The sequence below is a fragment of the Pongo pygmaeus genome, chromosome 4, assembly GCF_028885625.2.
Source record: "Pongo pygmaeus isolate AG05252 chromosome 4, NHGRI_mPonPyg2-v2.0_pri, whole genome shotgun sequence".
In the NCBI taxonomy this organism is placed as follows: domain Eukaryota; kingdom Metazoa; phylum Chordata; class Mammalia; order Primates; family Hominidae; genus Pongo; species Pongo pygmaeus.
This window is the reverse complement of record NC_072377.2, coordinates 158,445,115-158,468,302: the sequence shown is the minus strand read 5'-3', so window position 1 is coordinate 158,468,302 and position 23,188 is coordinate 158,445,115. Positions and strand designations below refer to the sequence as shown.

Genomic DNA, 23,188 nt, shown 5'->3' with positions numbered 1-23,188 from the left:
AAAAATGCAGATCAGAAGGATACAATAACCCAAGAGGCTGACTTGGTGATGCTGTGACTGAGGGGTTACTTGGCAACAGATGGAGGCTGGCAATGTAATTACCTGGGGTCTTTCAGTGTCTCTAAGGCCACTGGCACGCAATTTCTATCTCACCCCAGAGAGGTAATTATGCCTATCCCCACCCTTGTTCTGTGTATTCTTGTTCTATGTATTGTTCTGTGTATTCCTAAGCAACAGGGTGCCTACAAATTTCACTGAAAGAAGATCCGGAGTTATAGAAAAGGCCTGAATACTGCCTGCTACCCTTGGTGACAGGCCTAGCTCTAGTGCTGCCTCACTGTGTGACCTTGGCCAAGTCACACCCCTTTGCTCGTTGTTTCCCTATAAACAAATGAGGTTTAAGTGGAGTTGACTTCCTAAGTCCACTCTAGCACTAAGGATCTGGGAGTCAAGGGATATCAAGGGCTTTCCTCACTCCGAAGTCAAAAATTCCATCTTTGCAAATGGTCTTTGGAGGGTGAGACTCTTGGTTCCCCAAAAGTGTCTGGAGAGCCACCCTCATTTAAAATGCAAATACCTCTGAGAAAGGTAATACATTTAGCCATTAACAGCTGGGCCTAAATTAACCTACCTCCCTAAGCCCTTCTTATTTCAAGTCCTGACTCTGAAATATTGCCAAGACAAGTTAGTTGAAGAAGGGGAAAGAAGAATAAGGCAGGGATCTAAGGCTGGATACCAGGTCAGAAAGAGGGACAGAATTCATGGATTAGGCAGGATGCTTTGGTCACATTTTTAGATTCATGCACCCTGTGCCTTATTTCTACTAACAGACTTTACTCCAGAAATGAGTAACAAATATTAATCTTTTGTTCAATTAATATTGCTCATAGAGATAATCAACACAAAATAACATGGTTAAAACTGAAGCCAGTTATATGTTCAGTTAAGTAAGTTAAAACCTGAAAATTTGTTATGGATAAAAAGCTAGAAACCACTTCTTAATGGAAACATGGAAAATTGCAAAGACAGACCAGGATAACAAACTGTAGAAATAGTTATCATTAAGAGACACTTGCCATCATTCAAACTGTCACATGGAAAAATTTGTTATTGATTAAAATTTGATGGGTGATGCAGCCACTTCGGAAAATAATTTTGGAGTTCCTCAAAATGTTAAACATAGAGTTATCATATCACCCAGCTATTCCATGCCTAGGTATATATTAAAGTGAAAAACTTGTACACTAATGTTTTGTAGCAGCATTATTCATAATAGCCAAAAAGTGAAAACAACCCGAATGTGCATGAACTGAAGAATGGATAAAGAAAATGTGGTATATGCTCATAATGAAATATTGTTTGGCAATAAAAAGGAATCAAGTACTGATACATGCTGCAACATGGGTGAACCTTGAAAATGTTATGCTAAGTGAAAGAAGTCAATTACAAATGACCACATATTGTATGATTTCACATATATGACATGCTCCAAACAGGCAAATACATAAGGATAGAAAGTAAATTAATGGTTGCCTAGGGCTGGAGGAGCTTAGGGGATGATAAGGAGTCATTGCTAATAGGTAAGGGATTTCTCCTAGGGGTGATGAAGAATTTTAAAATAAGATTGTGATAATGGTTTCATAACTTTGTGAATATATTGAAAACCATTTAATTGTACACTTTAAATGGATGAATTGTGTGCTTTATAAAATATGTCTCAATAAAGCCTTTAAAAATGGGGCTAAACACCAAATAAAAATACATTTGGCTTTGGATAGAAAAGCTGGAAGAATTAAACTTCATGACAAAAAAGGTGGAGGTACAAAACATGACCCAGAAAAAATAGACTTGACAGAAATAATGGTTACAAAAGAAAACTCATAATGGTATGTGCTACTAGGTAAAATTTAATATATACAAAAAATGATTTGATGAGTTGTTTTCTTTGTAATATAAAAAACAGTAGCACTCAGTACAATGATCTGTAGTACATTAAAACAAATATATATATATATATATTTTTAAAAAACAAATTTATCTATGCCATATAGAAAAGTGAATATAAACTAAATGGACATAATATTGTTCATGCTGGGAAGTTGTTTCTGGTTAAAATTTTGTCAATACTAGTGTAATTATGATGTAAATGTATTTATAAGAAGTAAAACTATCACTGGGGTCAAAATAGAGGGCCCAAACCAGTAAGATCAAGACATCTTGCATTAATTCAAAGATGTGGTGATTTTGTCCCTATTGCCAAGGGGCAGAGCCAATTAAAGCTGGAATTGTGAAGATGATAAAGCCGTGCCCACCAGTATGCTCTCTTCCAAGGAAGGTTAGAGGTTCATGAACAGTGTTGTGGTTTGATGAGTGGGATGTGGAGAAGATAAAAATGTAGTATTGCCAAGACTCATTATTACAGCCCTGAATTGCCCCTTCCACCTACTCGGTTCACATCAGCCAGAGACCACAGAAGCAAGGTAGGGCCCCAAACCTGGAAAGGACTTAAGCTGAGAGCCTGCAGTGCTCTACTCACCAGATTTGCAAGAATGTAGTGGTAGCCGATGCCATTCTTCTCCAGCTTTATAATCTACAAAACATAATAGGTGGAGACTCATTAATCATACTAACAGTTAAAGCCACGACAATAACAGTAATAATGGCAGCTGATATCGAGTGCTTACAATGTGCTCTACCCTAAGTACTAGAACTACAATATCCCAACCATCCAATGATGATGGCATTGTTAGTATCCTTATTTTACAAATAAGGAATAGGCATGGAGTGCCTATTATATAACCTCTGTAAGTTGTAATCTTACAGCTACTAAGTGGCAGATACAGAATTTGAAATCAGTTTTGTCTGATTCAAAGGGTAGAGTGGTGTTACTGTAACCCCAAAAACCCATCTGAAATGCTCACTGCATTCTTTCTTTCATAAACCTTCCTTGTATGTGGAGATTCTTCTTTAGGTGGGAATTTTATGTTGCATGAAATCTGTCATGACAATATTCGCTGATTGGAAGGACAGATGAGTTAATAGATGGATGGTGGATGAATGGTCAGATGGGTAGGTGGATGACTTCACCTTCAATTCCTTGCATGAACCATATATAGATGCTCTTCTTTCTTTTTCTGAATTCTGTGCCTTCCTCCCCGAATCAGTTAGGTACTCAGACATTAATGGATTGCCCAACTTAGAAGCTGGAAGGGAAGGTTAGGATCATCTGGTCCAAACTCTCACTGTACAGATAGGAAGTCAAGACCCAAAGAGGGAAAGTGGTTTGCCCAGATCTGATAGTAGCCTGGTGTCAGTATCAGGACAGGGACCTGACTCCTGTGAACTTTTCCATTTGATGTTTGATTACGGTTAATCATTAAGAACCAGTGTCAATGAATATCCTTTTATCCCAAAATGCAGACTATCCCTAATCATCACAGGTAGAAAAAATATTTGTGGAAAGAACTGCCCAGAAGTTTGCTTGGGCAAGAGACACACCTAATAATGAATGGTTAACACTACAGATCTTGGTTTTAGATCTAGCTCAGCCTGCAAATTAACTTGATCTAATTCCCTATTTTTTTTTTAATCATCAAATTGGGGTTAGTATACTCTACTCGGTGTCTCTCCCCCTGCACTGTTGCAAGGAGACATATAACAAATGATAAGCACCTGGGCTTCTTCTCTAACTGAATAAATTTTCAAGGTTATTAAAATCCATATTCAGACATCTACTTAATTGGATGTATGTGCATAGTGACTCACATTTTTTTATGTGGGGAATAATTAAATGCAAGCACACACAATGAATTCTTTGAAATAGTGGTTAGATTGTGAAATTCCAGACCATGGTGCTCAAATACTATTGGGATGATAGTTTTATTAATAATTCTTTGTTAGTTTTTCATCTGCTTGTCAAATGGTTTGCTGCCTTTTCAACAATGAGATACCTTTATCAAAAACCTATTCAGCTTCTAATAAACACAAAACAGCAAATACATGATATTTTAAAACCAACCACATTCAGGCAATGGAGAAATATTGTCCTCACAAGATGAAACAAATTGAAACAAAGAAAACAGCTGATAACTGATGACTTTTGACTTATAAAAACTGGCAATTTCATATGATCCAACCTGATACCAACCTTCCCATCTATCTATTCCCCAACCTATACATTGACCTTCCCTCCTCTAATACCTTCCTTTCACAAATATGTATTAAGAGCTTGCTATGGGTGAAGCACTGTTGACAACACAGTGGGAAGGTGAAAGAAGCATGGTGCTTGCCCTCTTGGAGGTTACACTTCATTGAGAGGAGATCCATAATAAATAGGTGAACCTATAAATATATACAGGGTAACAAACTGAGAAAGGTGTTATAAATGTAAGAAGCAATTTCACAAGGGGTCCATCACCTCACTGACCCCCATTACTTCAAAGCTCATTCCCAATGCATTGCCTTCATTCATAATATTTGTGTCTGAATGGCCTCTCCCATTCTCTCTGTTCTTATCCTTAATGGCTGAGCTCCAATCTCAACTCCTCTGTAAAACCCTCTATGATTAACTAATTAATCCATTCAACAAATATTTATTGAACATAAATTATATGCCAAGCGCTATGCTATGTGCTGGGGAAACAGCAATGAGCAAGTGAGGCAAGGTCTCTGTGCCCTCACTGAGTTGAGTTGACATTTTAGTAGGGTGCCAGATGGTCAATATATAAATAGATAAATGAACAAGATTTCAGCAGGTACAAGAACCATGAAGGCAATAACATAGGGGGATGTGATGGACGGCCTCAACAGGTCCTGGTCTACTCTCACTTCTAACTCATTTTGTGCTTAATGACTGTATTATATGCTTTGGCATCATATATTGATAAAGTATTATATTCTAATAATCCTGTTCCTTGCTCACAAACCTTCACTGACTCCCCGTTGTTTACAGAATAAACCCTTAACTCTTTCTAATGGTTTCCAAGGATATTCTTGGTTGTGTGTTTATCTTCCTGCCATCCTCTCCAGTGGATGCTCAGCATCCATCACTCAGCCTGCAAAACCGCAGTATGAAACCCAGCCCTCACATGCCCTCTGGGCCTCCTGACATGCCTTTTCCTCCATCTTAAAGGCTCTTATCCAGCCAATGGCTACCTATAGAAATCCAGATTTATCTTACATTTAAGAACTTTCTTAGAGGCTTCATTGATTCCTTATTCTTCTAATTCACTGAAAAGAATGTATTGAATACTTTATTTGGTGCCAAGCACTATCCAAGGCATTGTGGACTCAGCAGGGAAGAAAATAAAACAAAAATCCCTGGCATCGTCGAGCTTAGATTTTAGTTGGGGGAGGCTGGAGACAGACACAGGCAGTTAATTCCCTATTTGGAATTTTGAGTCACTGTTTTTTTCCTCAGATTAGGTGGAAAATTTTGTGTTAGACTGCATGCAGTTACTGAATGTAACTGTATCCCAGGTACGTTCCCAGTTACTGAATGTGAGATAGTCCAGGATGATGCTAAGTGTGAGATTGTAAGTCAGAGATGTAAGTTGTAGGCTCATTACTGTCATTCATTAGTTGTCTGAGCCTAAGGCACGTAACTTAATCAATTTGACCATCAGTCATTCTATCTATAAAATGGAAGCATAAGCAATGAATCAAGTGATCTGTAAAATCCTTTCAACTCTTTGGTCTTACTTTTCAAAATAGATGAATGAAACAATTTTTAAAAATGTTAATATGCTACAATCTAAAATACCCATACAAATGGGTCACTTCTTTACAAAACGCAAGTTTGCCGTTTGAGAGAGGAGTTAATTATAGATAGCAGAAGCAGAAAAGATGCATTTTTAAGAAGCTGGGCTCTGTGGCCAGACCAAGATAGGTTTGTCTTTCTGCTTTTATTATATGCTAGCTGTGAGATCTTGGGCAAGTATAATCTCTCTTTTCTTCATCTATAAAATAGGGGAATTGAAAAAAGCTGTTTTACAGAGTCGATGTGAGAATGAAGTAGGATTATGCATGGAAAGGGCTTGGCATAGTATCTGGTATACCATACATACTCAAAAAATAGTAGCAATGGCCATTGTCTGTACCATAGAACAATATACAATAGGTCATCTGTCTATTAACATGTCATTATCATTTGGTACTTTTTCCATCAACTATGTTATCTTGCCTTTTTATCAGTTTTATAGAACAGAGGCCTTCATTCATGTTTCACAGATGGATTCACTTATGCCCAAGGAAGGAAGTGACTCAAGAAGCCAGTCCTAGTGGCAGTAGGAATAGCAAAAATATGCAAATGCTTGTATGTGCCACTTACTGTGGGGCAGACTGTGTTCTAAGTGCTTCACATGTATTGATTCTTTTAATTCTCACAAGAGCCCTCCAAAGGTGGCTATTATTATGATGATGATGCCCATTTTACAGATCAAGAACTTGAGATGTAGAAAGATTAAAAAGCTGTTCAAGGTCACAAAGCCAGTAAACACTAGAGCTGGGATTTGAACACTAGCCAGTCTGGTTTTATCTCTGCTCTTAACTATTATCTTATCCTGCCTGAATTGAAAACTGCAATTCAAATCCCTGACTCTGGCCCAGACAACTTCCATCTCAATGGAACAAGTTTTGCTGGGTTTCTCTTTCCAAGAGGGAAGGCCAAATTTGTACTTTATAAAGTAGAACAGCTAGTGCCTTAAAGAATCCATAACATTCAAACTCTCTCCCTATTCTATTGCTGAGGTCTCTGAGTAATAGTTGTCCTCCTACTGAGATTCTCTGTGAGGGCCCCAGGGGTCTTGAAGGCCATTAACAAACTTTGTCATGTTGTCAAGTACCTAAAACTATCAATTTTATTGTATGACATTGTTCAAAAGTTATTGCAATGTCTGCTACCTTGCTGGCTCTGAATCTGAATACATATATGTAGTTTAAAAAGATAAGGAATCTACAAAAAATCCTGCTAATTCTGTGGTGGGCATGTGCTTTTGTTCTGAGACCAGGGGAAGCACAGTTTAGAGAGATCTAGCTCAAGACTGTTGAAGTTACAATGCCTGTTTATAGAAGAATGTACTATCAATTGATTTCTCAAAGTGAAAGGCATGTTCAAGGAAACAATAGAAAGAAAGGTGGCTGCTGCTTCCTCAGCCTTTTAAAACAGGTAAGTGGGTGAAAGGAATGAGATGCCAAACCCTGGATCATGAGTGACAGAGTCCAGAGTCGAACCCAGAAATTTGGCCCTATAAGCTGTGTTCCTAATATGATAACATTTCATAAACTCTAAAATGGAATGTAATTTATCATTATTATTTTTTATTATTTTTCGAGACGGAATCTTGCTCTGTTGCCTAGGCTGGAGTCCAGTGGCACAATCTTGGCTCACTGCAACCTCCACCTCCCAGGTTCAAGGGATTCTCCTGCCTCACTGTCTCACCCTCCCGAGTAGCTGGGATTACGGGTACATGCCACGACACCAGGCTAATTTTTTTTTTTTTTTTTTTTTAGTGGAGACAGGGTTTCACCATGTTGGCTAGGCTGGTCTTGAACTCCTGACCTCAGGTGATCTGCCTGCCTCAGCCTCCCAAAGTGCTGAGATTACAGGCCTGAGCCACTGCATCCAGCAATTTTTTTTTTTTATTACAATAAAGGGATACATTGGAGTTAACAGGTCTGAGAACCATTTGAAGCCCTATGTCAAGGCTCGCATTGTTTGTGCTATTTCAGAATTAAATTTTGTGAATTATAGAAAATGAGTTAGAGGTCTTCTAGTCTCTCCTAGTCAAGAACCCTCTTTATAACCCTCTTTATAACACTCAAGGCAAAAGTGTGTCTGGCTATTCCTGAATCACCTCCCGCACCCACCCTGAGCCCTTGCTGCTTTCACTACCTGGCCCAAGATAGCATTGAGGCGTTCTGATTCACAGTCCACCACCACCAGCCGCTCCTTTTTCTTCTCCAGGTCCTGAAAGAGCATCCGGTATCCCTCCTCTGTGGTTGTCAAAATGTTGACTGCTGTCACCTGCCAGTTCTTCTCGGCAGCTGTGTCCAGGACTTTCTGCAGGACGGATAAGCCTAAAGTTCGGATGAGTAGAATAGAGAAATGACAGACAATCAGGATTTGTGGGCACCACCCACTCCCATCAGGCACCTACCTCCCCTGGCTACCCCCAAACCTACTCTTCTGCCAAACTCAGTTCTAGTTTTCTCTGGCTGCAAAAGTCTGAACTCTGTGAGGTCAGGCACTGTGTTTCTGAACATAGATCATAGAACTAGTGATTAAAAAACAATCTGAGGCTCAGATCCAATATATGGTTAAATGACCCTGTGCAGGCTCATTAGCCTCTTCAAACTTTAGTTTCTTCAAAGGTAAAGTGTGGTGCAAATAATGCTCACCTCATAATGTCATTATGAGGATTAAGTGAGAATGTTTGATACATAGCAGAGTCTGACGCCTGCAAGGGTTTTATAAATATTAGCTGTTAGTTTTATTTGGCACTCAGTAACTGCTTATTAAATGTGCCAACCTAGCATCTAAATGGTCACCTAATAACTGCTGATCAAATTTGTGAATGTTCAATATAGTATCTTTAATACTTAATACTTGTAATACTTTGTCTCTCACACAGTAGGTGTTTAATATGTGTCCTGGCGGGCCAGGCCCAGTGGCTCACGCCTGTAATCCCAGCACTTTGGGAGGCCGAGGTGGGTGGATCACCTGAGGTCAGGAGTTCGAGACCAGCCTGGCAAACATGATGAAACCCCATCTCTACTAAAAAAAATTACAAAAATTAGCCAGGCATGGTGGCGGGTGCCTATAATCCCAGCTACCTGGTAGGCTGAGGCAAGAGAATTGCTTGAACCTGGGAGGCAGAGGTTGCAGTGAGCCCACATCGTGCCATTGCACTCCAGCCTGGGTGACAAGAGTGAAACTCTGTCTCAACTAACTAACTAACTAACTAACTAAATAAATAAAATGTGTCCTGAATTAAACTACTCTCTTCTGATTTATAGCTAAATGAGTAGAGAGGCCATTACTCAATGCTGCCTTGTTTCTTCTTGGAGAATTAGATGGTATATTAGTTTCCTATTGCTGCTGTAACAAGTTATCACACACTTAGTGGCTTAAAACAACAAAAATGTACTATCTTACGGTTCTTGAGGTAAGATGCTTGAGATAGGTGTCCCAGGCTAAAATCAAGGTGTCAGCAGGGCTGTGTTGGTGTTTAACGGTTCTAGGGGAGAATCCACTCTCTTGCCTTTCCAACTTCTAGAGGCTACCTGCATTTCTTGGCATATGGCCCCTTCCATCTTCAAGGCCAGTAATGGTGGTCGAGTCTTTCTCACATTGCACCACTCTGACACTGACTTTTCTGACTCTAACTTCCACATTTAAGGACCTTGTGATTACATTGTGTCCCCCCAACATAATCCAGGATAATCACTCTATTAAAGGTCAATAGTTTAGCAACCTTAATCCCATCTGCAGCCTTCATTTTCCTTTGCCATGTAACATAGACATATTTGCAGGTTCTAGTGATCACAACATGATCATCTTGGGGGGGTGTCATTATTAATTATTCACAGATATTATTTTGATCTTGCATGGATTAATTTTTTGTATGTATGTCATTTCTGACTTTCAGTAACACCGCTAACCTCTTCCACAGTGACCAATATGGTATCTGGCCTCAAGAATCATCTGTAGATTCGTTCTGCTATGCCTTCCTATCTTTGTTTCCTTTTCAGTGCAAGTTGTTTGGTGAGTTTGAGACTAACATTTACTGAAAATGTACTGTGTATCTGGCACTGTTCTACTGGTTTTAATTCACTTAATCTTTCAAGGTAGATACCATTATTATCCCTATTTTATAGTGTGGAAATTGAGGCTCAGAGAGATTTAGTCATTAGTCCAAGGTCACACAGCTGACAAATGGCAGAGCTCTGAGCTCTGAGTTCTGAGATAGGTGGAGCTCTTTTGAGAGTGTGGGTGCTTCTGCTGACCCCACACTGTGGGAGATGATCTCCCACAAGCAAAGGCACATTTTTCTGGCTTTATAACTTCCAGGCTTCCAGCTTCATTATGCTGCAAAGCTGTCCTGAAATAGACTTCCAGGTGACCACTGCAATAGTCACAGTCTGAGAAGGGAAGTCATCAAAGTGGGGACAGTGAAGGGAAAATCAAAGAAAATAGGGTGTTCCTGGTTTCTTCTTCTGTTGGCTCCTTCCCATCTGAACAACGCCTGCTTAACTGCCTGAAAAATCACTTTCACAAACCGCTTTCCAACTCAAAAGTTTTCTAAGACTCCCTGCAGGCAACCACATCAGTACTGTACTCCTCTGTCTCACCTTTCAGGCCTTGCATGACCCATTTATTTGTTTACACCAGTAGTGACTAAATTATTACAAGACTATTTAGTATACAATGAGAAGGCAGGACAGTACAAGACAAACATCACAGTAGTTGCAGAGAGTGCTCCCATCCAGAGAACTGGGGAATAGGGACAGCCTGCAAAAGAGGAGAAGGATTTATAGATGTAAATTGGAGAAGGGAAGTGTACTCCAGAAAACTGGAATAACATGAGTAAAGACATAGAGAAGAAAAAGTATAGAAAACATTTGGAAAATGTGATGTTAAATTCAAAGGAGGAAGAACTAGAAAGCCCAGAGAAGGATGAAGATTATGATGAGGATGATGATGATGATGATAACATCTAAAACAGAGAAAGAATTTTGAGTTTTTACTACGCTGCAGGCACTGAACACTTCATAGTCATCTCATTCAGTTTCACAAAACCTTTATAAGATAGATATTGTTTTTATCCTCATTATAGACCTGAGAAAATGAAGGCATAGAGAATTTTATCCCCATTATATAAATGCTGAAATTGAGGCAGAGAGAGTTTGTCCAAAGTCAAACAGCTGGAGAGGACAGAACCTAGGTTTCAGATCCAGATCTGTCTGACTCCAAAGTCTGAGGTCCTTTTGCATTGAGTTTGGACTCAGGAGCCATGAAAGCTTAGTGAGCTGTAGAGTGACATGGTGCATTAAGAGAATTATTCTCAGAATGCGTTTCCAAACTGAATTAGAGGTTAGCTACTGATAAATCAGTCAGATTTCTCAGAAATAAAGCATTTTGGATAATTTTCCCATATTTTTCAGGGAAGCAGTGAGGCATCATTCTCCTTTCTGCCGGTAATTTTCTCTCCATCCCTCAAAAGTCTCCCTCCCCTAACCCTTGGCTTACCCCGGTCGGCATCATAAATGTAGACAAATTTCTGCCACTTGTAATGGTCAATGATGCTGATGAGGGCATCCTGAAGTTCAGGGCGCAGCTGAAGGACAAACTGATTGGATGTATCAACGGGAAAGCTCGGCGTAATGAAGCAGACGTGGAGGGCCCCACAAAAGGAGGTCAGCATGTTGACAGTCCTACGTTCATAAAACCCAAAGATGGCATAGACTCCTTTGGAGAACTGGGAACAGACTACAAGAGAAGAGAAGGATTAAAGAACAGAAGACTGCAAAAAGTGGTCAGATGACTCCAAAATGAATCCATCCACTAGTTCATCCATCCAACCCATCAATTATCCACCCAACTGTCATCTATCCATCTACCCATCCAACAAACCAATCCATCCATTCATCCTTTCAACACACCAATCTATCCAACCGTCCATCCATCCTACCCAACTAACCACCCCACTCACACATTCACCTGTTCGACACCTCATTCATCTGTGTAAATCCAATTTTATTAGGTATCTATTAGAAGCCAGAAGTTGTCATGGTTATTAATTACAGTAGCCATATATATAAGACACTTTCATCTATTACCTTACTTGGTCTCTACAATGACCCTATTGAGGTTAGAAAGGGATGACTGGGTCATTGTTTCAAAGGGGAGAAACCAAGGCTCAGAAATTTAATGAACATGTTCAAGGTAGCACAGCTAGGACATATGACTTGGGCAGATATCTTGACTCTTAATCTAATGATCTTTCCCTCACATTGTCTATCAATTAATGGTAAAGCATAAAAAGGTGCTACAGGAAGAATCCAGCTATTGCTGCTGATACATGTTTAAGAAAACAAGTGTTGATTTTCTCAGTCTAGCCCTTAACTCTCAGTGTTCATTTGTCTGCTAATGTTCATTTTGTGCTTGTACATCTTGCTAGCTGATTTTCAGACCCCCTCAGTGTATCAGCCATAGTAATAGCTTAGCTGTGAGAACATACCCACAGGATCGATTCTGTAGGATCCCAATGCAGTTACCAATCCTGGTTTGTGGTTGATTATACTTCTAGTTAAAATACAATGCTAATAAGACCAAGGTCATGGGATTAAACTCCAAGTCAGTCAGCTCCTAAACTTTGTTTTACTGTAGATATAAGATGAGAGTTCATAATCTTTGCCCCAGTGAGACCAACCCCAAAGCCATCTTCAATGCCTAAAAATTGCCCTTCCAAGGTGGATGGTGAGGAAAGTCATTCATCCTTGTCATGAGAACAGTATTTTAGAGTGCTTTGTGGTCCTTTTACATATATTAGGCTATTTAGTCCTCATCACATCCTTGTGACTTAGGTATTATTGTTTTTTTCTTTTAAGATAAAAAAGTTAATGCTCTTAGATCCTTTCGTCTTTTTACCATATCACCTGCTTCCAGAACCCCACATTGCCACTGTGTATGGGATCTCAAATTACACTACGCGACCATTGCCCAGAAGGTTTCATGAAACTATAGCCCCGCAAGATGCTCCTTAAAAAATAAAAGTCTTCTTTGGTCAAATACATTTGGGAAAGAGTGCATACTTTGTCCCTGTTTTAGAGTTTCATACTTCACATTAGCTGCATAAAAGATTGTGAGGAATTCTACCCATTTTTATCCCAGATTTTGTCAAATCTATTTGCCTCCAAGACCTTTTTTTGGTGAATACTTTTGAAATGTTATTGAAAATCTTTTGGGCCATGCTGCAATAAAGAATGCAATTAACCAGTGGTACCTAATTGTCTACTGTGAGTCTCCATTTTCTGTTAGTCCCTAGAGAAAATGGGCTTTAAAGGTCATAAATCTCTTAAAGATTGCAGCTGAACCATATAACCCATCTGTCCTACTCCCACTGAAAACCAGCATACCATCTGCAGGAAACCTGGCAGGTGATCATTAACATCTGCTTGCATACTTCTAGTTACTGAGATTCTGGTTTCACACAATTCTTGCTCTTGACCCACTCTATAGCCCTCCTGGTATCTGAAGGTGGTGTTCATGGCCTTGAGCTTTATGACATTTGGTTTTCAGTGACAAAATCAATTCTCTACCCAGAAGCCAGAGAGATCTTATTTAAACAACAAAGACAAAACAAACAAAACACATTGTTCTTCCTCCTTGTGCAAATACACTCAAAGTTTTCCCATTGCACACAGGAAAAGTCTCAACATCTGACCATCACACAGAGCATGAATAGCCTGCTCCTCTGACTTCACCTAACTTACACCCCTCTTCTACTTGCTGCCTGCTCTAGCCACACTGGCTTTCACTCTGTTCCTCTGGGCTCTGAGCTCATTCTGCTTGGTAGACCCTGCACCAGCTGTTCCCCTCCTGCCTGCAATGCTCTTCCCTTACCTCTTTGCAAACATCACTCCTTTGTAGCAGTTGTGCCTCAGCCCAAATCTCACCTCTCTGTATAGATCTTACTTCATCACCTCTTCTAAATAGTGACCCCTCATCAGTCTGTATCACATCACTCTGTCTTATTTCCCATTCTCTAATTATTTTATCTAAAATAATTTTCTTTGTTTATTTGTATATATGTGTGGCTGTTTTAGTCAATGTGAATTCCCTGAAAATTAGGACATGCTTCTTTGTGCCTAAAAGCCAGCAGAGTGTCTGGGACATGGTAGATGCTTAATAAAGATTTGATGAATAAATGAATGATGAGTGCTTGATGAAGGCATATGACCTGCATTAGGGGCTGAGGAGGAGCTGAACCCAACCAGAGATGTGACTGTTGGGTCACCCTGAACCACTTGCTCCCCTGCCTGGGTTGCTGTCTTCTAAGGTAGCCATTTATCCTCTGCCACTCACACTATTTTCTCCTCCACCCTAATGAGGACACTCTGTCTATCCACAGCCCACAATAGGCACTGTCTTTAAATGTCTATTGTAATAACTAGAATAAAGATTTCCATAAATATGATTTCTCTACCAGGAAGCATACATTGTATATTATTCTCCCAATGTTAAATATAGATTTGTCAAAATGCACAATCCATCATCCAGGGTGAAGTGTATATGGGGAGAATATTATAATATGCTCTCTACAGTATTTTTAGGATCTCTTCTCTCTCTTTGCTGCCATAAAATATTATCCTACAGGATATAAATCTTATGATCCAGATCTATTCCCTCATGTCATCTACTTGGTTTCACACATTTAGTCGGGCCTCTGGGGCCCTCATGGATGGTGTTTCTTGCTAGGACTTTAGAAGTGAAGTAGGAAAGGGTGAGATGGGGGTGGACGAAATGGGAGCAGGCAGACACAACAAATCCTTAGACACACAGGAGGCCAGGACATTTTCCCCTTCAAATTATCTCCTCATTTTCCCCTTCTGCAAACATCTCTTACCTTAAACAGAGTGCTTTTTCCTCTAAGGCTAAGAGGGTGCATTTACCCACTACTCCCTAAAAGAGTGTGGCTTGGAGGTAGCCTGGCCTGGATTTATTTGGGTGAACCCTGGCTCCCAGAGTCGCTAGTGCCTGACTGTCAGACCGTTTCTACACTTCAGCCAAACCTAAGCAGAGAGAGAGGAAGAAAAAGAAAGAGAGAGAGGAAGAAAAAGAAAGAGAGAGAGACAGAAACAGACAGACAGACCCTATAGACCCAAGGCCTGTGGGAGAAGGCAGTCATTGGTTAAATGTTGATAAATATAATTAGTAGTTGTGAGGTATTATATCTACTTTGAATCTGTCACAACCGATATTCAATCAGAAGAGATAACATGGTTCTGTAGACAAAGTACTAGGCTAGCTGTCAGAAGACCTGGATGATTCTCTTTTTGGTTTTATCATTACAGAGTACTTGTATGACTTTAAGTAAATCCCACTCTCTCCTAGGCCTCAGCTTTCCCATCTGTGAAATGTTTGATCTCTATAATGTTTAATGCCCTTTCAGACTCTGACATTCTAGAGTCTAGTCTAATTGATTGGAAAATGTTTACTGATTCGACAACATTTTAGTTATTTAGTCAAATTTTAGCAACCCTCAGTGCACTTTTTCAAATCCAGTAAGCAGGTAAGTCTCTGAGTTCTTGGATTCCCTTGTAACAAAATCCTGGGATCCTGCACTAACTGTCCCCCTCCTGCCTGCAACCTGCTTTTCTTACTTCTTTGCAAAGATCACTACTCTGCAGGAGTTGTGCCTCAGCCCATATCTCACTTTCCTGAAGAGATTTACCTTTGTGACTTCTGAATAGATGCATTTGGAGTCTTAAGTGTTAAGACACAACTTTTAACCTGCTATGTGAATAAGTTACCCAGTAGAGAGATGAAAGGAGGCAGACTAGAAAGGGAGCCAGAGATGGAGACTACATTGTCAAATATGACAAGTAGGAGAGAAGAGATGGGGCATTTTTCAGAATCAGAACTCTGTGTGTACTGGGTTAATGCACAGACTTCCATCATGTTGCTGGGATGAAACACAGTATTTGCCATTTAGAAAGCACTCAAATATAGTGTTCTCTTTCTTCCTCTTCTTCTTCTTCATTTTTTTTTTTTTTTTTTTTTGAAACAGGGTCTGGCTCCATCACCTGGGCTGGAGTGCAGTGGTGCCATCATGGCTCACTGCAGCTTCAAACTGTAGAGATGGGATCTCATTATGTTGCGCAGACTGGTCTTGAACTGCTGGTCTGAAGCGATCCTCCCACCTCAGCCTCTTAAAATGCTGGGATTACAGGCGAGAGCCACTGTGCCTGGCCTGTAATGCTTTCTGATAGTAATAATTAAGAGTTGATACTTCAACACCTGCCCAGTGCCAGACACTGTGCCAAGGACATTTCCCTACATTAACTCCTTTCATTCCCTGAGGTGGGTTTCAAATTGGAGAAGGGAGGTCTAGAAACAGCACAAGGCAAGCTGAGAGATGACCTCTACCAGTCTGACTACAGAGCTTGAGTCCTTAATGTCTGTGATATGTCATGGATGTTTGAAATAGTCTTGGGATATGGGTCAGCTTCAGTTTCTGGAAAATCCTCTCATGTAGCATGCTGTCTTCCCCTGATGCCAGATAAAGAGGCATTGCTACATTAGAATCTATTGAAATATAAGCAAATAAAATTGAGTGGTATGTTTGATGTATTCCTGTCTCATCCCTGGGAAGTCTATACACATACACACCTATTCTTTGGTCCATCTATCCACCCACCCACCATTCGACACCCAGTATCTGGCACTTGTGAGGACTCTGTGTTAGGTAATGGAGATACAATGGTAAACCAGCCCATCCCCAACCACTTTGGGATTGTCACTTTGACAATGGGAGAGACTGACAACTATGTAGGCAATAGCAATTCAGTCTACATGCTATGTTAAGGATGAGTTCAGCAGGCAGGGACACCTCACCCCAGCCTTTGGGGACCTCAAAGAAAGCTTCCAAGAGGAAGTGCCAGCTTTGACACTGAAAGATAAGGAGGAACCAGGCAGGAGAGGGGTTTTGGTACAGTTACATGTGCATAAAGAGTACTATATATGGGTAGAAGGAACAGCAACAGCAAAGGCCTGGCAGAGATAGAGAGAGCATTCAGGGAACCCTGCCAGAGTGTCAGATTCTGAGAGCCCTGCCTCCAAGAAACTCTGTAGCAGAGCGTGTCCAACAATCAGAGTGAGTAAAAAACAAGGCCAGGAATTCCCTCTTGGGGAGGCAGGAGGGCAGGAACCAGTAAGAGCAGGAAAACCCACACACTGCACGGAGTGGGCTGTCCAATTCTATCCTCACCTCACTCAAACCTCTTTGATAATCAATCCTGGTTAGGGCACCATCCACTTAGTATCAATAAATCTCCCAGCCCTGGGCACTGGCCCTGACAGCTCTCTCCCAGGGAGGGAACTCCTGGCATTAGCAACTCCTTTTTTATTGTCACTTCCTTTAAGGCCTCTCACACTGACATTTCTCCTTGGCTCCTGTCCCTGGGAATGTGGCAGCCTCATTGTAAATAGCGGATAATGAGGTGACAGGACAGCTTCATTTTAGGGGAGGGAGATCAAAAGTATGTGTGAATGGGGGGACTTTCAGGCACTCATTTCCCTCCTGGAATAATTCTATCCTTATTGGTGGGAATCACATTCTTGATCATCTTACTCTAATGTTGTGACATCAAAGGATGAGCTTTATTTCCATCACTCAGAGGACAATAAGAGTGCCTGTCAATCCCTTTTTATATTCTCTTGTATCCTAGATATAATGCTGACATGCAAAGAATTACCATAATATATATAAATCATCCCCAAGCCCTTAAACAATATCACATTTACTTAGGATTCTGAGACACGTCCAGGGTGTCTGTCATTTACTAGATACAATGTTATCATTTATTTAGTAAATTCAACAGGTATTTATTGGCACCAGAAACTAATACTGCCAGAAAATTGGGGTACCACAGTTACACAAGACAGACATGTTTTCTACCTTCACAGAGCTTAAGCAAGAGTTCAGTGAGTTTTACATTAAGGAAAATAAAGGGTGATTTGACAGAGTAATAAAGGGATCAGCCACAGGATAAATGATCATAAGTGCTATTATAGTCAGTGTTAACTGGGTCCTTTAGCAGAGGCCGGGCACAGTGTTAAGCACCTTGTTCCTGTGTCTAGATAGAGGGACCACTTTATCCAAAGCACCAAGATAAAAGAGAAGGGCACAACAAAAAAACTCCAGAAACACCAGTATGACTGGGGTTGGGGTATGGCACAGAGTTGGAGACGGGTGGGGACTAGGTTGCCAAGGGCCTTGCCTGGGCTGGAGAAGTTAAGTCATTGTGTCATGTGTCAATGCCGCATTTCACTTTGGTTTTGGATTCATCTAAGCCTCTCAAGAACTCTCTTCATCCAGGCCCTGGTGCCCAGTTGGAAGATGGCTGCAAAAGAAGATGTGGAAGAAAAGCCATCCTTCCAGGTCATATTTGTGTATTTATTATTAAGCATGGGTCTTAATTACTAGGCGCTGAAAGTCAATGAGATGTGGTACTGCATATGAGGCTAAGAATGAGAACAAGGCTGGGCTCACTGGTCCTGGAATTTAGACTCACCCTGTGGGCTGACATATGTAACCAAGGGCAGGGGGCCAGGGCAAACAGACTGATTAACTGGAGCTTCCCTTATAAAAATCTTCAGGTGCCTGACATGATTGTGGAGAAGTAAGTGCAAAGAAGCAAGTCTGTGAACAAGCCCCTTCTCCTCTCTGGGTTGCATTTTTCCTCTCTGGATAACAGAGTTTAAACTAAATCAGTGTTTGTCAAACTTTTTTTGTTTTGGTGAAGTACCTGTAATAGAACTTTTGTACTCACTGGGGATGTGTAGTCCTACAGATTGAAATTTTCTGTTTCTTCTCTCCATCTTTCTTCTACCTAATCATTCACCCATCCAACAAGAGTTTCCTGAACGTGTAGTGTATGCTAGGCAGCAAGCTGGTGCTAGGGGTATACATCACTGGATAAAAAGATAAGTCCCTGCTCTATTGGAGCTTAGGCTCTAGAGAGCGAGAGAGATGACATGTGAATAAACAAGGCCATTTTGGATGCTGCAAATATTACAAAGAAAATAAAATGGGATGATGTGAGAGTGACTGGCAGGACTATTTTAGACAGGATGGTCAGGGAGACCTCTCTGTGTCATTAGCACTGGAGCTGAGAAATGAACCCTAAGAAGGAGCCAGCCAGGCTAGAGGCTAAAGAAACAGTCTCAGGCAGAAGGAATGGAACAGAGGCTCTGAATAAGGCTCAGGAACAAGACTGAAGAGCTTGAGAAACAGAAGGCCCATGTGGACACAGTATAGGGGGAAAGGGGGAAAGCAGTAGAGATGAAGGTGAGGAGAAAGAGATCACATAACTCTCTGAGTAAAACTGAGCTCCTCTAAGGTATCGGCACTTCGTGTGTGGCATGGGTGCCTGGAGAGCTCTAGCACATCACTTTGGCCTAAGAGGGTCAGTCCTAGCTGGTCTCACAAGACCTTTCCTCTCTAACATCCCATAGCTCAAGTCCATGGATGAGAGACAATGGAGGGGAAGGTTGTTGTGACTCAGTGGGATAACCTAGAAAATGGGAACAGGAACATCTGACTTAAGTGTAATGGCACGACAAACATGGGATGCTCAGTGAGTTCACTGAGTTCCAGCACAGACGTGGCTGTTTTTCAGTTGTTTCTCGGCCGTAGGCTCTGGGTCTACACTCATGCCCCTGCTCCAGCCTGCACAGGCCTCCTGCCTCCTGATTTCTTTCTTTAAGGATCTTTAAGGATCTTTGCAGATCCTCTCCATTCTTTAAAAGTTAAGCTCAAATGCCATCTCCTCCATAAAGACCCTTACGCCTCCCTACTCCTAGCTATAAACTGAAAGTCTCCAGCCATCTTTTAAATGTACATAGAAATGCGTGCATCTTATCAATTTTTATCCAACACCCATGCTTTATTAGTTTAGGTTCTGTAATTTGTAAGAACAGAATGTTGGAAGGATATGAGGAAGCCCCAGCTGAAAAAGTGCCTCATATAAGACAGAAATTGCAGCAGCTCTAGAAATCTAGATGTCAGAATTTCATGGACGGTCTCTTTAGAGTCTCACCATTGCTCCAGCCATTTGTGATAACGGTTTATACAGTTCAAGATTAGCCTTGCTTAGGCATGGGCCACCCTTGGGTCAAGGGAAGCAGAACAACTATCCACGTTACTAAGCTACAAGCCAGAGGAAAATTAAGGTGCTGTGAACAGAGAGGAGATGCATGCTGGGCATATCAAACCAACAGATGTCTACTAAATGTCTGATTGCAGTATTTCATAAATTAGAGCCCAAAATCATGTTAGGAGCTCCATAAATGTCCACAAATATGTTAGGAACTACATATATCTAAACACCGAGTATTAAATAAGGATCTATGTCTAACTCAGTCCTTGTCTTTCCTCTATGGGCTAGACACTGTGGAATAGAGTGGTGAATAAGACAGATGATGCCTTTGCCCTCATAAAGCTTATATTATTCTTCATATCCCTTTGAAGGGTTCCCATACTGACTACACAATATTTTTGGACATGAACAAATATAAGAATAAATGAATGAATGCAAGTCATTTACCTATTTTAATCTGTGGATATTAAGTTGACCCATCTTTCTTTCATGACATGTCTTGCACTGAATGAATTGATTATTTTATTTTATATTATCAAGTAACTTTTTGTGTATTTATGCCTTTTCACCTGAAATTGAGATGTAAGCTTCCTTGAAGGAAGAGGCTCTCCAAATCCTCATTTTTCCGCTAATATAATGAACAATAACTCATACAGAGGTAGGTAGGGAATAACCAAAATTGCATGATGCTGTAACGTGTTTCATATTCCTCTAAATTAGGCTGCCCATCTAGCATCCACAGGTCTGGAAGATACATAATACTCTCCTGTGCTTCAGTCCACTGAACTTGATCACTCCCTGTTAGCTTAGGCCAACAGAGAATGAGAGCTGTGCTCTTGGGCTGGCACTCAAGCCCTGCCAGCCTTAATGTATTCCACCTACAACACCCAGTCTCCTCAGTCATTTCTCCCCAGGAAAGAAGATTTACATCCCATTACAGAACTCAACCCTGAAGATGTTGAATGGGTTCAAAATGAGAGCATTTTCACCCCATATGGCAAACTCCTTAGCATCACTGTGTACCCACGTGTTATTATGAGAAGAGGATGTTTCAGGGATGGTCCATAGAGTGACTCAACATGTATACTGTTCTCTTTGACCTATCACTTCACCTAAGAACAGTCATAGAGTCACGGATTGTTAGTACAGAAAGGTACCTGGTCTTGAAGGACTATTGGCCTAGAAAAAAGCCTAGACAGCTGTCTAAACAACTCCATTTTAAAGTGTATTTAATTTACATGTGCCTGGAATATGCAAAACCTGGTGTCCAGAGCATTACTAATGATAAGTAGAGCCTCCTACCTCACATGATGTTCACATAGTAGTCACTCCCAACTGTCTATTTGTTCTGAGAAGCTAGTACTACTTAGAAAAATACCATTCTTCTTCTTATTTATTATTGTAGTTATATCACCTATTGAGTGTTTACTATGTTCCAAATTCTATTCTTGGTACTTCACATACATTTTATCACTTACTCTTCACAATAACCCTCTAATTTCTTTTTCCTATTTCATGCATGAGGAAGCTGAAGTTCAGGGAGATTAGTCTTCTCCGAGTCATTCATGTGGTGAGTGGCAGAGCTGGGATATAAATAATGTTCTGTCCTACTCCATGGCCTGTGCCATAAACCATGCTACTCCATCCCCTGAGAGTCCATCAACACAAACCAGAGCTTTCATTCTTTGGATAATAATAACAGCCAACACTGAGCACTCACTATGTGCCAAATACTAAGTTAAGTGCCTTACATGAATTACTCGTTTAATGCTAATTTGATAGCACAGGGTGGGGATACAATGTTTATTTTTATTTCATAGAGAGAAAACTGAAGCTATTTAACTTGCACAAGGTCATATAGCCATTAAGTAGAAGATTCAGAATCCAAGCACAGACATTCCAACTTCAGAGTCCTCACTTTGCTCTTCTATGCCAGGTATAGGCAAACTTTTTCTGCAAAAAGCCAAATAGTAAATATCTTAGGTTTTGCAGGCCATATGGTCTCTGCTGCACTACTGAGTGCTACTTTTATAGCATGAAGGCAGCCAAAGACAATATGTAAACAAATGAGTGTGGCTGTGTTTCAATAAAACTTTATTTAGAAAATCTGGCCTTGGGCTGGGTTTGGCCTGTGGGCTGTAGTTTGTAAACTCCTACCCTACACTATTCTGCTACTAGATAGCAAGGATGAAATGCTGACAATTTGGGAGAGGTAATAATAACTTATAGTGTATTATACAATTTTCAATCTCTTACATTCATTTTCTGTTGTGAATACTCAATAAGGTAGGCAGGGCAGGAAGGATGACCTTTAAACCCATGAACAGATGAGGAGCCAAGGGTCATGCAAGGATGGACACAGGTCTGAGTCCACGTATTCCTTTTCCACTTGTGGTTCTTTCATGGTGACTCTGGGTGCTCTTAAGAAGAGTAAGGGAAAGGAACCCTGACAGGACCAAAGTCGATTGTTGAGGTCCCAGTTTGACTGAAGACCACTGCTTGCTGATTTCTGTACAAGAATCAATGGGACTGTGAAGCTCACAGATAGACTGCAACTGATATGTTGGCACAAGGACAGAGGTTCTGGGTTCCAGGCTTCCTCTTCTTAGCACCGGCCAGCTTTGGGCTAGAGGAGGCTATGAAACTGCTCCATGGCTAAAAGCCACTCTGATGAGATGGCAGAGGAGACCCTAGTCTTGAGAGGGCAGGGGTTCTCAGAGGTTCATTCAAAAACTGGATATGTACCAAGGGACTCACAACACTGTGGATGGACCCTTTGAGGCCAAGACTCCACCACATGTGGAGACTCAGCCAGGAATGCTGGGCCAGGGGCTCAGTCTGGAACTGGGGTGAGGAGCTGTGTTTGAAATAAGGGATCTGAGACTTGGGGTCTGAGCTTTGGGTCAACAAGGCTCATTCTTGGGTTAGGTTCAGGGGCCACAGTAAAGGCTACAGTCCAAGGCCGGAGTGAGTGTTCACTCAGCCTCATCTGGGGCTAGGAGGTGGGATTCACTAAAGAGCCCTGGTAGGGAGTACATCTACCTAGCTGTGCCTTTGTGCAGCCTTTGGGAACTAGCACATGAACCAGCCAAAGCAGAACAAACAAAAGCAAAGCCGTTAGCCAAAAAGAAGTGGGTTGTGGGAGAGATTAGCTTTACAGCTTCCCCTCCTGGCCCAGTCATCTCCGCAATCCCCATAGTCACAAAGCACGTTCTGCTGGTTCATGAATGAACCACTACTGCAAGGAACAGCAGGTAAATCATTCATTAAATGAAGGCAGACTCTTCCTTTGGCTGTCTTAATT

At 40.9% G+C, this 23,188-nt stretch overlaps 1 protein-coding gene across 3 annotated transcripts in view; it reads right to left on the bottom strand.

The window, feature by feature from the left end:
* Positions 1 to 23,188, bottom strand: part of GRIA1 (glutamate ionotropic receptor AMPA type subunit 1) — a 321,128-nt gene that overhangs the window by 154,548 nt on the left and 143,392 nt on the right. For all 3 annotated transcript variants that reach the window (XM_054488755.2, XM_054488754.2, XM_063665293.1), the window contains exons 3-5: positions 11,249 to 11,488; positions 7,892 to 8,076; positions 2,537 to 2,590 (exon numbers count right to left, since the gene is read on the bottom strand). In XM_054488755.2, coding sequence (XP_054344730.1) covers positions 2,537 to 2,590; positions 7,892 to 8,076; positions 11,249 to 11,488 — 479 coding nt within the window. The remainder of the gene's footprint in view (positions 1 to 2,536; positions 2,591 to 7,891; positions 8,077 to 11,248; positions 11,489 to 23,188) is intronic.